Source organism: Passer montanus, unplaced genomic scaffold, assembly GCF_014805655.1.
Source record: "Passer montanus isolate IOZ18808 unplaced genomic scaffold, ASM1480565v1 scaffold50, whole genome shotgun sequence".
NCBI lineage: Eukaryota > Metazoa > Chordata > Aves > Passeriformes > Passeridae > Passer > Passer montanus.
This window is the reverse complement of record NW_024369930.1, coordinates 4,706,597-4,721,264: the sequence shown is the minus strand read 5'-3', so window position 1 is coordinate 4,721,264 and position 14,668 is coordinate 4,706,597. Positions and strand designations below refer to the sequence as shown.

General features: G+C 38.3%; 1 protein-coding gene across 1 annotated transcript in view; it reads left to right on the top strand.

Annotated features, from left to right (window-relative positions):
* The window catches only part of PTPN12 (protein tyrosine phosphatase non-receptor type 12), a 70,507-nt gene that overhangs the window by 18,981 nt on the left and 36,858 nt on the right, over positions 1-14,668 (top strand). The window contains exon 2 of the mRNA XM_039723727.1: positions 12,889-12,997. Coding sequence (XP_039579661.1) covers positions 12,889-12,997 — 109 coding nt within the window. The remainder of the gene's footprint in view (positions 1-12,888; positions 12,998-14,668) is intronic.

Genomic DNA, 14,668 nt, shown 5'->3' with positions numbered 1-14,668 from the left:
TCCTCTGCCCAAGAGGACACTGACATCTAGTGGATGGGTTCCACTGACACAGGGCAGGACAACTGCTGCTTATGGCTGTCTTTCTTCTAAACTTTTACCTCATTTTTCTTTCATTTAGATCCCTGGGGTTGTTAGGAATAAGGGAAAAAAGGAAAAGCCCACTCAATTTTTATGTAACTTCTGGAGTTTAAGGAGGGAAGTCTGTGCAGTCAAAGTACTTAGTTGTGTTTTGTTGTTATTAGGTTTTGGGGGCTTTTTGTTCCTTCAAGTCACCAGCATACGAGCCTTGGTTGTTTGTAATAAAATTATTCAAGTTAGGGCATTGGCAGTTGTCCTCCCAGCCTGTGAAGAATATAAGTTACCTGTGGAGCATAGCAAGAGATAGATCATAAAATCATTGAGTGGTTTGGATTGGAGAGGACATTAAAGATCATCGAGTTCCAATGGCCCTGCCATGGAACATCTTGCTCAAAACCCTACCCAGCCTGCTCCTGAACACTTCCAAGGATGGGACACCCACAGCTTTTATGAGCAACCTGTTCCAGTGTCTCACCACCCTCATAGTAAAGCATTTCTTCCTAATATCTTAGCTAAAGCTGCCCTCTTTGAGTTTGAAGCCATTGCCCATGTCCTGTGGCTACATGTCCTTGGGAAAAGCCCCTCTCATTTCTCTTGCTGGCTGCTCTAAGGTCTCCTTGCAGCTTTCTCTTCTCCAGGCTGAACAACCCCAACTCTCAGCAGGTGTTCCAGCTTCTCACCTCTGACACAGGCAGTGCCTCTGAGTTGCCTCCAGTTCTGTTCCTGTTCTTTCTATGAAACTAATAATTGCCTAATAGCTGCCTTGCAGCTTGTCCTGGACATGTTAGTTTAGCTGGGAACCAAGTAGCAGATTTAACAAAACCACAGATTTTCCAGGAATGTTCCTAAGCAGAGAACGGTGCTTAGAAATCAAACTTTCTGAAAATATTCATCAAAGTGTTAGTATTTCTTTAAAGACAAAAATAGACATTTTGTTTCTGAAGTAATAAAATCCACATTTCTTTATCAGAGAAAATAAACACTGCTTAAAGCTTGACAGAAGGAGATGTCATGCTTAAGTATTGCTGCAGACTGTTGTTTGATCTCTCAAGTGTTTAAACTATTCTGTACTAGTACTCATTAAACAGTAAAGGTCTGGGTTTGGATTTGTTGACCATCTGGTAACTTTGTAAATGTGGTTAGAATGAGACAATTTCAAGGAACTTAAATTAGGACTTAAAATCAAAGAAAAGTCTTTGTGGCCCCTTTAATGGTACAAGGGTCATAGAAAGTATAGACTGACATTGCTTAGGATGAGGGTGTTAGACTTAAATGTTCAGGGACTGTTTTTAAAGGAAAATATTGCTTCCTTATCCAGAGTAAGCATAGTTATTTGTGGGTTTTTTTTGTTTTATTTTTTTTTCCTGAAAGATGCTAATATTTTCTAGCATTCTTTGGTTACTTTGAAAGTATCTCCAAATTAAACCAGACTATTACAACCAAAACCATTGCCATAAAAAGAATTCATGTTTTATATGAAGTACCAGGAAACAAATATAAAAGCTATTAACACTTCTTATGTGTATTTAGACAATGCAAGCAATAGTTGAATATGAATACTTCTGTCCTAAAAGGAAAATTTAATTAATTTCAAGTTGAATTAGTTTTACTAATTTCAGACCACAAATAAAATTGAAAACATAGTCCATCAAAACAGAAAAAATCACTCCTTAACTAACCTGTTAATTCATAAGAAAAACTTTTTTTTTTCCTGTGTCCTGTTGTCTGTTGAGAATTTATAGTCTCATCTCTAGTTTGCCAGCATGCTGGACTAACCACTGAATACAGCTTATCAGTAACTATTCTGTGCCTTTTTTCCTTACTTCTATAACTCTTGAGTTGTCACATAGTTATTTATGATATGCATATGTGTTTCCCTCATTATAACTTCTAGCCTACAAGTTTATTTGGAACTTCTGGGGTTTATTCTTTTTTCTTTTACCCTGAAAGTTGGTTCATTTGATTAATGTTACACTCCCATCTTCATCTCTTCTGGTTTGTCATCAAATGTTTGTTAGTGTGCACTGCTTTGCTGGAGAGGTCATGAAGGAAAATGCCTGCTTGGTCTGGGAAGTTTTTTTGAGAAGCTCTGCTTGTGAAATCCCTTCAGTCAGATGATTTAAAAAAAAAATTTCCTTGTCAAAACAAACTAAAGAGACTAGTCTCGACTGAATTCCTGTAGAAATTCACATACTCTTCTTTTGAATTGGCACCGTATCAAATACTTATTTGAAGCTCAGATTGGAGCAGTTTCCTTTTCCAAGAAAGGAAGTGGAGTCACATATTCCACATAGATGAGAATTATAGATAAAGATCTTGAGGTGGGATCTGAAGGTGTTCCCGTGTATTTCTGAAATACCTGGAAGTAAATCTGTCATCCAGAACCTGGAGGTGTTGAATGAAGTTGTTTGTGGATCAGATAAAAAAACCTGTGCTATTGTTTACCAAACAAACTATCGACTTGTACGTTCTGGATTGTAAATATTAATCTTTTTAAGCAATGGCAGCTGAGGTTTATTTTAAATCTCTCAGCAGCTTGATTGACAAGGCCCTTGTGGGAACAAGATTCATTCTACCAGTTGGCTTGAACTTTGTTTGTTGAGATTTGGCACTGTAAAAGGACTGTATTTTGCACATTAGCTGTGTAGCAAATATAAGTTGTGGAGTGCTTAAAAACCTTTAGGTGATTGGGCATATACTTCATATGAGGTAATTTTTTCTTTGCTCTTCAAAATATAAAAATTACAGAAATGATTGCATTATAAATGTAAAAAAGGCATCTTACAACTATTTGGAAAATAATTTAAAATTTGAACTGCATTTTTCATGTACAGAATAAAATATATATGCAGGCTTTATTGTAGAAGTATGAGGAGTATAGTGGTATAGGTTTTCAACGCTGGTTTTAAAAGGATATACAATGAATGTCTTGATTCTTTAGGTACAAGCATTTGTGTGTCTTCAAAATGAAAAATGTCCTCAAAAACGTTCATGATTTTAAAAAAGGTTAAGCTTTAAACTGTTTGATTAAAAGAGCACTTTCATTTGCTTTCTGGTAACTTCACTGTAGTATTCTTTTCTTTGTATTTTGTCAAGATACAGGCTTGCCACAGAGGCAACTCTTTCCCTTGTAGCCACTTTGGGATTGGCATGGTCTGGGAATACCTGGGTTGGGGTTACCGTGGAATTCAGAGTGTTAATTGTATGTCAAAGAATAAATGGTTATGGTGGAGAAGCACAGCCTTTTCCTTTTCTTGAAGTGCTTATTGAACAAAATAAGAGGCAAGTAAGAAACATTCTCCATGAGTTGTGACACTGTATTAATACTATAACATGTACTCTTAATGGTAATACTGTGTAGATGCCTATGTTCCTTTTGTAGGAGACAATTGCATACAATATAGCATGAATGAAGAAGATTTAAGGAGATTTCCTTGAATTCAGCAGAAACAAATTAAATGGCAAAGTTCATATTGTTCAAGCATTTGAACATTTAGCAGTTCTAATTGAATGTTCAGCCTTTAAAGCAAGAACTTTAATGGAGAGAAATAATCTAAAGTCATGCATGGAAATAACTGGTTGTCTGAATTTATTGTTTCTGTAGTAGCCATTATGCTTTGCTTTCATTTCAATAATTGCCTTATAGGTCTTTCTGCCAGAATGATGAGAATTTTGTTGGCCATGGAATTCCCTCTCCTGTCTCTTTTTGAAACCAGAATTATGCTTGGAAGGTGTGTGCTTTTGAATTGTTGGGGACAAATTTGTTAGACAAAAATTGACAGACACTGCAAATGTAAATGATTACAACACAAATTTACTTTGTCTCTCTGTAAATATTGTGCTGGCTGTTAGCTAGGGTTATTACAGTTGAAATCTTAGTACAAGTTTGTGACTTTAATGAGGCTACTTCTTTCTAGCTCTTAAAATGCTATTGAACACTATCATAAATGGCCTCTTTATGACTAGCACATTCCTTGGCTTCCAAACACAGCCTCAAAGAAAGGGTGAAAATAGTTGTAAGCGTGTTTTCTCCAGATAGTAAAAATGTATTTTCTATTTGATGTCTTAACTTTTTTTACAATTCTTTATATATTCCCTGTGTATGAGTTGCTGCATGGAAGTACTGATTCAATGTTTGTCAAAAGTTTTCTTATTTTTTTATTTATTAAATAGTGGGGGCTTTATTTGCCAGTCATGAACTGGCATAACTATATTGTCAGTATCCTGGTCTTTTGTGCTGAATAGTGGGGGTTCTAAACTGTTGAAAGTCTCTAAAAATACTGTGTTTCTATACAAGGTTCAAGCTTGCTTCAAAAAAAAAAAAGTAGTTAAGACTTTTGGTGAAAGACAAAATTGGCATATTTTTAATTTGAATTTTATATTAAATACTAAACATGTGTCATTGAATGGCAATTCAACTGAATGCCAAAGGATGTCACTGAAAGGAACAGCACCTCTGAGCTCTAGAAATGCTTCAGTAAGGTAATTTGGACTCAAAACTAGATTGCAGTTGCAGTGTTTCTTGACTGCACGAACAGCTCTGCTTTTTACTCGGAGCAGTTGTTAGGCTCCAGCTTTTCAGCTTAAAATAATTTTCAGTGAAAGACTTACAGGGCAGGATCTGTGTTTCAGATCAATTTGCAAAGCATGAATGTTAAAACCCTTTTGGGAAGGCAGGACATAACTGCTATGGCAGACCTTTTTTGAGGGAGTGTGTACAGATTTATTAAAAGGCTTAAATAAAGTTTTTATAAGGCTCTAAGACTATTCTCCTGTGCCTTTATTTATGGCAGCTTTGGTAGTGGGGGACTAGCAGGTAGGAAATTCTAGTTTACTCCTGCTGGAGTGAAAGCTCAGTGTTTCCTGTTTCAGTCATGGTGCTTTTTTTTTCTTCCACCTTGTGTGAATTGCTTGGAAAACAAACAGTGACCTCAAGGAAATGTGTTCCAAGGCGTGGGAAAAGAGGAAGGGTTTTGCATCTTGTGAAGGAAGAGGGAGGAGAATTTGGGTTGATTCCCCCCCTTTTCTTTGGTGCTGAGCAGAAACAAAGGCAAGATACATTCTCCATGGATCTTAATGCTTCATACCACATACTGTGAAGTCACAGGCAAGGGAATGGTAAAGACTGTGGGGAGTAATAGGTGGTGATAGATGATAAAATATTTCAGGGAGAATTGATGTGATTACAAACCCTCAATATTCTTCAAGGATAGAGACTAGTACTTATTTATATCCTCATGCTGTTTGTTGATATGAACTGTACCTCGTGTATTTGCTGTGCAGGTTTTCCTGTGAATGCTTGTCACAGGCTGCTTTTGAGTGTTTCAGGATGCTGTGTTGGTTGAGACACAGGCACTGAAGCTGAAGAGCCACAAAGCTGTCACATATAGTGGCCATGGAAAAAAATATGGCTTTGGTTCTGTTTAGCTGCCTGATTGACTTGGAATAAAACCTCTTGCCTATGGGAGGTTTCTTTGTGGAAAAAGTCTCAACTCACCTTTAGATACTTTCTTCTAGGTTTGCAAGGGTTGGTCCTGAGGACATTGTTACACTGGTATCTGTTCCTGTTACATCAGAGCTGGTGGGTTTTGAAGTAAATTTGGTGTGTGTAACAGAAATGAGGACAAGTATCTACTTCATCTCTATTTTGGGTGGAGGACATGGTCTGTAGAAGTTCTCACTCACAGTGTTGTCACATCCAGGGTGCCAAATTTTTATTTACTTCAGAGGCAGAGTCTGGGATAGACTGTCAGGATGGAGTGGACTTGTGGTGGTCACCTCTTGTGGTGATCACTTGACAGGTGGTCACCTCTCCTGGATAACTCAGAATGGCTCTTGAAAAGAAGTTTACTTAGACCTGTAGCCATTTTTTGTTTTAAATGAAGATTGAATGGGATGCTTTTAATATACCTGTGCTGTCAGCATGCATAAAACCTAATACTGAAGGAATAATCCAGTAACTTGGAAATAAGGATTTTAAACAACGGAGTTCCCTGGTTTATGAGTTATATTTCTTTGTTTCTCAATTGCTTTGCTTCCATAGACTGTTTGGGTTTATATTGTGAAGACAAAAAGTCATCTTATTGCAAAAAAATTTAAAATTTATTTCTGTTTTGAATTATCAACAATTTTTCTGGAATTGCTCTAACACTTCAGAAGCCTGCTAGCTGTAGTGTGTGCTAATGTTAATATTTTCTGGTTTTGCATCAAGGTGCTTCCTAGACTGGAGTCCAAAGCAGTCAACTTTCTAATTGTGTGCTTTCATACCAATAGAAGTTTTCTTGTGCTTCACTCATCATCCATAAAGACCTGTTACTGTTTCATTGTCCAGCATGTCTTCATTTCTTGTAATGTGTTCACAGTAGTCACTGCAATAATGTGAGTGTGCTGAGGAAACAGTATGGTTCAGAGATGGGAAGTTATAATCCCAATTCTTAATGAGTGTGCTGCAGGACTTTCTAAAATATCTCAGAACATGCATTAGCAACCTAGTAGCTAAAACCAGATTATGCTTTAGTAATTTAATGTTCTGTTTTGCTCAGTTATTTCCTTGCGTGTTACCAAACCACAGACCTTCTTAGTCTTCTCCAACCTTGTAAAATGGGCAGTAGGTATGTGGCTTAACTATAATGCTGAACATAAATTAACTGTAATTGATAGTACTGCTAGTTTACACTAGGATTAATATGGAAATAATATAAAAATTGTTTTAGAAATGAGGGAAAGGAAAGGAGACTTGAAGCAGTCAGCCTACATTTTAATAGTGTCTGTGTAAAACTGTCTTTACTTATTAGTAGTGTGGGAGATGTTTCCAATTCTAACATTTTTCTTGGGAAAAATATAGGTTTGGAAAGATGGGAAATATTGGTCTTACTCTGACAGTAACTAATTCTGGAGAGTAATTCTGCTGGTTGGAGTTCTTTACCTGATTCTGGTTTTAATGTGATACTGAAAAAATAGATACCTTAACAGGCTGCTTGCAGTATTATTATTTTGCCTTCTCTGCATGAGGATATACCAGCATTGTCTTCATTGGCTGAGACTTCTTTATGGGATAGAAGTCTCCAATTAGTGTAGCAACATGAATTCACCTCTTTCCTGAGAAAATATCTGAGACTTGTGACGATGTCGATCATAAAATGTGCTGAGTTGGAAGGGACCCACAAGGATCACTGAAGTCCAACTCTGGTACAGAACACACCATACAATCTAATACTGAAATAATGCTGCTTTCAGCTGTCTGGGTAATTTTGGAGGGTTTTTCTTCTATGTGGTTCCCACAAGCTTCCTGGAATGCAGTGGGGTTTGTTGGACTCATCAGAGTCCTGCTATGAAATGCTGAAGACAGAGCTCCCAAGGGAGTGTAGTTACCAGGCTTGTCTATTAATCACTTCAGCAGAGATTCCCTTGGAGCACCTGGAGCTCCAGGGGTAGTCAGTGCTGCCAGAAGAGAATGCCAAGGCAATGAAACCTCCTCCTTCTATCAGTTCAGCCTGCAATCTCCCTTCAGGGCTTGCTTTCAGAGAGATAGGTCCAGTGCAGGCTGCTAGCCTGTTTTTCTTGCAGCCAAAGCCATCTGTGAATGTTGAGATACAGTGAAGTTTTACAAAGCCGAGTCATTCTCCTTTCACTGTTAGTGTTTGACTAGTGATTGGGAAGGCTTTTTCCCTCCTTCATAAGGGCTAGGAACTCTTGCAAACAATTGCTTTTGGAAATATTGACATGGGTCACAAGTATATGCTATTCTACAGATACTCCAAAGACAAAGGGGTGTTCACTGTGTTCATTTATTCCTTGGTATTGCAGCCTGGAGCTGCACTCCTGAACAGTCCATTCTCCACCTGAGTTTACTGCCATCAGCTAGTTTGGTGTTTCCCAGAGACCTCACTGATGAGAAGGTGGTATAGGAAAACCCCATTTGGATTTGCAAGGCCTTGAAGTTGAAATACTTCTGGAACCAAAGCAGTTTTAGGAAGTCAGAGCTGCATTTGAGCACTGTTACCAAAGTCTGCATTGAACTCTCTGTTACCAAAGGCATCTCTGGTATTTCTTCATAGGTACAGATCCTGAAACCTGAGTTATCTGACTATAGATAAGCAGAAGATAGTACTTTTGAAATTTTTTTCGTAATTTAGTTCACATTGCTCCATACCGGTACATTTTTCTCATTGTATAAGTACTAGGGAATGTATTCTGCCCTGGTGAGCTTTGTCTAAATTATTTGGATGAGACCAGAGTTGCTCATAATTCTTGTTTGTTTCTTCCCTTCCTGTTAGTAATAAAAATGAAATGTTCACCTCATGATAGAAATAGCTGTCTTAGTTCATGAAATGAGTGCATTAATACAACATTTTTGAAGTGTTTCCTAGCATCATCTTTTATGCCCTGCTTTTTAAGGGAACTTTTATGGAAGCTTTTCTTTAATTGCTTTTCTTTGAGTATTTCTTAATGCACTTTGGCAAATTTTGCAGAACAAAATATGTTCCTGTGTGATTGGCATAATGTCAGGAGACCACTGCCAGAGCTGGCTGTGTAGAGCTTCCTGAGCCTGGTTCTATGGCCTGTTGTCACATGGCAAGTGGGTGTCATGGAATACTGTAGCACCTGGCATCTGGCACTCTGGTGTGTCCTGCTCCTCAGGAATGGTCAGAAAGGAGAAGCAAGAGAACATCTCTGTTGTATTATCTCTTGTTTTGCCAATTAGAAATGTCAGACAAGGCTTAGGAGGCAGTTTGAGGACTTGAGATAACAGAAACTCTGGTGCAATATTTGTCTTGTTCTCCTTGAAAAGAAGCCCAGAAAGGAGTCAAAGGAACTTTTGTATCTTAAATAAAGTTTATGCTCTTCAAGTGAGTTCTTTAAATTTCAGTAGGCTATATAAATTCTCTCTTTAATCCACAAACATCACTTCTATGATATTAGGCATTCTGCCTTTAAAGGCTTTCTAAAGTGTTAAATAAGTAAATAAACTGACAATGAAAGTCAAAGATCTGTATTTCCTGAACTGATTGGACAGAGTTCTTCTTAATATGGTAGGATTCCACAAGTCGAGCTTGAAAAGCTGGTTTGTCTTTTTGTAAAAACTCAAGTAGATTTGTAGTACAGATTGTAAAACCACTGTGGAAGTTGGAAGTATGTTTCCGAAACTTAAATTGTTTCAAAGACTCATCTCCCCACTGTCACATGTGGTGTTTGTCACCACCCCACAAACCACTTCTGTCACGCAATGAATAAGCAGAATTAAAATTGAGCTTTTCTAATGACTGGAACTAAAGGCCTTGTGAATGTAGCTCTTCAAGTGTATATTTCTGGCTCATCATGCTGGTCTTTGACCATTTTGTTTGTTCTTGAAAGAGCATGCCAGTGAGGATTTCCGTGGTGCCAGGGCAGCAGTCCCGCTGAGCAGGCGAGCGTCACGGAAGCGCAGTGTTATCTGCAGAGGCACCAGGCTGGACCTGCCATGTCCCTGCTCTTGGTGCCCAAGTATCTTCAGGGAAGCATTTTGGCAGTTGACTGACTTAACCCAAATGAGTGCTGCCTTGTACTCCAGACAGTTGTTTATCAAGAATTAGCTTGAAACCGGGCTGAGATGGATCTTGCTGCCTGTCTTGTCAGCTTAGTGTAGTCTGAACAGAATTCTTTCTCTTCTGCCCTGTCATTACCCCCGTTCTGCTATTGAGTACATTCTCCTCCTCTTGGTCACTCTGGGCTGTAACCTAGGAAGCACTGGATCCTTTGCATCCCACAGCAGGCTGTCAGCACACACTGCAATAGCCTTTTGCAGGAATTTTCTATTGCGTGTAGGGCAGAACCCTCTGCTGAGTCTGGCACTTTTCCATTCCTGTGGTACTCTGTTCAAAGCCTAGTTTTAAAAATTCTTTCCTTACTCCTTAGTCAATTCTTCCTCTTCCAAAGCATGAAATAGCTATTATTCTATGTATACTACTATAAATTGTAAAGAATGTTCCTTACTTGTTTTGATTGATCTCAGTTCTGTACTTAGGTATCTTCTATTACCCATGTCACAGAGCAGCTGGCAAACATGCATTAAAAGTGTGGATCCTGAAGTATTTTAGGAACAGATGTGTGCTAAAATCAACCTGTATTTCATTTCCAGGCTTTGCCTTGGAGCTAGGCTGAGCTAATCCTACTTTCTTGTCTGTTTAGCAAGCTGCAGAGCAGGGGAGATTGAATCATGCAGGGAAGAAGGCTATGTTGGATTCTCATAGCATTGTTTTCTAGAAAATGAAAGTTAGTACTAATCACTTGAGCCTTTTTGGCTTACAGTTTGTCCAAATTGTGTTGGTGAAGGTGCATGCCTTTTTTCTTGCGTGCTTTTAAAATGGGCTTACACAAAAAGGATCATCTTCCTGCATTTTGGTACCTAACCTGAATTCCTTGAGTGTGCTCTTTCTCATGTAAAATAACTTCTGCTTCTAGTCATGGTTTGTAGAGATAGTTTTTCTCTAAACTTCTTTCAAGCAGAATCATGACATTTGCCCTGTGATAATCAGTAAGATGGAGAGAAAACCCTTTAAGTCTCACAACTATGTTGGAACAATACACAAAGTCTTTAATGACTGTGCTTGGAAAGCATCATTGTTGGTCTTTGCTTTTTCTTCCCCTCTTAATTGGAGATTCATAGCCTATTTCAAGGTGTTTCTCAGCCTTGCAGTTCATAGCTGGTTTAGCCAAATTATGTGCATTCATTTGGCTTTTTCTAGACTCCTGGGTGTGTCAGTCTTAGCACAAGTGATATTTTTTACTTAGGAAAGGTCAGAGTTATGTAGGACAATGTGTCCTACGTGCAGTGGTGTTCTTTGTGTGTGCTGTGTGACAAACCAGGTTTCTCTGCCTGCTGTGTGTTCAGGTTATACTGTGAATTTGTTTTTAGTGTTGCAAAGATGAGCATAGTCTACCATGAGGGCTTCAGAAACTGTTTGTGTCTTTGTAGGAATTGAATCTTCCTGTGCCTCACTCTCACAATCCTTTCAGGTTAAATGTTTAGCAGCTTGATCACTGTGTGGTCAGACACTACCACACCTCCAGATATTTATTGTTTTTCTTTATTGATTAACAATGCAGATTTCTCAAGAAAATTCATTTTAAGAATCAAAGAATAGTTGCAGGCCAGTTCTGCTGCTCTTTTTAGTGAGTGATTTAGTTCAGTGTTTGAATCTCTGATGAAGTCATTGCAGAAGAGAAAAAAATTGAAAAAAGTGCTGCTTCCCGATTTGCCTTTTTTTTAACTTTCCCATTTGTTTTTGCTCTGCAAATGTCACTTTTCTGGTTTATTAGATGTGTATTATCCAGTTAAATTAATGACAAGTTTTATCAATGTTTGCATAGGTAATTTGATAATTTTTTTGTTATATCCATATAAATTTCATAAAAATGTTTTTCTCTATGTAAGAGAGATGCTAAGTTTTATGTGATTTTATTCTTGAGGTTGATGGTGGGGCTAGGACAATTTTGGACCTAATTTGCATAATTAGTCATCTCAATTGCTAATAAATTAGGAGGAATTATTGAAGGGCTTGAGTTGCCAAAACATTCTTTTAATTAAAGTGTGAGGTGAGTGTCCCAAGTGTTTTCTTATTGAATTCTTCTAGAGCTACTAAAACTGGCTTTCCAGGCAGATCATCTTTGTTATGATGCCTTTCTGCTTGTAGGTTGTTGCGTAGTCAGTGACAGACCAGATTTACATTTTTAACTGGCAAAAAACCTCTCCCATTGTCCCCCTTCCCCAAAAGAACACAAATAATGAATGTTTTGAGTCTTCAGGTGTACAATGATGGATTGAATGTAGCGGGAGGGGAACATGAAGAATGTCTGTCCTTCTGCCTGGGCAGTACACCCCTCCACTGGGGTGCTAAAGTTGTTTGGAGCCACTTTCAGTCTTCCTCTTGGTAGTCTTCTGCAGCACCATCGTGTCAGTGTTGGTAGAATGGCTGGGTTTGCAACCACCAGAGTGAAATTTCTTAGTTCTTTGATGTTCTTTTTAAATCTGGATGTCTACACTGTTTAAAATAACAAGGACTACTGGCTTCTCTTGTATTTATTTTTTTCAATGATAAATTTACTCCTCAGTTTTAAGGTTGCAAAGGCTGAACTTGCTTGGAATGATAAAAGCTGTATTGCTCTTTTTATTTCCTAGGTTACTGCAAGGCAGGGGCTGGTTTTTATTATTGGAGATCTTGACTCTCTCACATTTCTAGGATTTGAACTAGATGAAAGGGGAAAAATGACATACTGCTGTGAATACAGGAGACCTCCTGTCACTCATCTTAATTGTGAATAGCTTGTGTCTGAGAGACAGGGACCTTCTTTCTGTGAGCTTGAAACCCAACAGGAGTTGGGCGTTGGGAGCTGGCCCTGGTTAAATGTAAGATTTTGGTTTCTGTTCAGTTGTCAGTGCTGGAAGCTTGGTGCCTCAGAGCCAAGTACCAGCTGTTCCTGAGCCAGCCCATGGTGTACTCTTCCTCCAGGTACCCTGAGATGTTTCTGTTGCTCACAGGTATTCTCAGTGCAGTTGTTACTCAACAGGGCAATGCATTGTCCAAGTAAAATGTGGCCATAGTTCATGCTGGTGCTGTACTGGCTTTTCCAAAATTCCATGTCTCATGCATAGAGCTGGCATCAGCTTGGGTATAAACTGTTAATGTGCTAAAAGCACTGGATAACTAGGTGTTTAAACTTCATCATAGTGAATATCATAAAAGATTTTTTTTTCCAAGTGATGATCTTCATCAATGAAACTAATCCTTTGTGATGTTTATCTTGAAATTTAACATAAATCTTTTATTCCAGAGGTTAAGAAGATTATCAACAAAATACAGAACAGAGAAGATCTACCCAACAGCCACTGGAGAAAAAGAAGAAAATGTTAAAAAGAATAGATACAAGGATATATTGCCATGTAAGTCTGATTTACTTGTTAATAGAAGACAAAGGAAACAGCTTGTTATTCTCCATGTATTCTGAATTCTACTTTTTAGTTATTACTGAAAGGCAAAATTGGACATAATTTGCTGAAAGATGTTTTTTTTCTTTTAACTTGCAAGGCAAAGTGACTGAATATTGTTATCAGGAGAGGTATCACCCAAAGATAAAGATGTTCTGGTTCTGAAGTTGTATCGAGCCAACACTTTCATTTTAGCTCAGAGTAGCTGATAACTTTACTAGATGCTTAAATGTATATTTTCCTTAGGAGCATGTTATTAATAGTAGAAAACAAACAAATGTCAGCATATACTTAGGTGAAATTCTAAGGAGGCTTAAGGAACCTGTTTTGATGTGGAATAGATATTTTTTGCCTGTTTGTATCCTACAAATGGTGTTGAAAAACTTTCAGTGCTGGATTAGCTTTGGTTGCTATTTTGCTAGAGTCCAGGTGAAATTCTTTTTACTCTGTGGATACAGAAAGCAAGAGTCAGAGCACAATTTAGATTTTAAACCCACCACCATGTGGATATTACAGATCAGTGATCTGAAATTACAAGACTGTTACATGCTCACTTTGTGTAGCTCCTGAGGCACAGCTCACTGTACTTTTGGATCTGAGCAGCTGACAGTGAGATTGAAGGGCAGTCTTCTGATAAATGCCACTTCTCTTGTTCCAGAAGGTCAGCAACAGGTACATTTTACTCTGCTTATTAGCTGGGAGGAAATGTTTAACAGCTTCAGTGAAAAAGAGAGAGGAAGTTGTTATTGTCATCTTATTAACAGTGTCCTGGCATTTTGGTAGATTGTGAACAATATAGTGAAATCTTGGTAGCAGCCAGGCTGAACTGGTGAGACAGGGACACTGCAGCAGTGCCTGGCTGCAGCTACAGCAGAAGATGAGCACATCTGTCATCTGCACAGAAATAAAACCTGAGCCACTGGGATCTGAGAGGGAACAAAGCTCACAGTGGGGAAATGAGCGAACTTCAAAGCTGACATTGAGGAAAACTGAAGATATATTTTCAGTTTAAATGAATGTTTCAAACATTCAGTCTCCAGCAATGAAATGATGGGAGACCAGCTTGAAATGAGAAGCAGGAGAAAGGCAAAGTTTCCATGTCTATCTCTTGTAAATCCAGGAAATAATGTACATTTGTAACTTAATCAGAGATTAGTGCTGTATTTATCAGAAATTGTTACCAGAGAGATCAGTACCTCAGCACTAACTGGACACTGGCTTCAGAGCAAGATGCATGTTCCCATTAGAGTTTACTAAGCCATCCTAAATGGTAGTTAAATGCAACATGGTATTCACTGGGCACCTGAAGAACCAATTAGTTATTGTGAACTGAGCCTTTATAACAGTATCCAAGCACTTAATCTTCAGAAGCTGAGAGCTGCAGTGAATTTTTTTGGGGGAATTCTGTTTCAGACCTTAAGCTCTGTAGCAGATGAACTGTGGCCCAGGATGGCAAAGTTGACATTTGGAAACTGCTCTAGAATTTTGGATCTAATGTGCTGAGAGGATAGGATCTCTCATTAGCCTGCTTCTTTAATTAGTCTGTTCTGCCACTTAAAAGCAGTTTTTAGTATAAAGTCCATGACACCATTTCATGCTTAGAGAATGTTCTTGCTTTTACAGTCT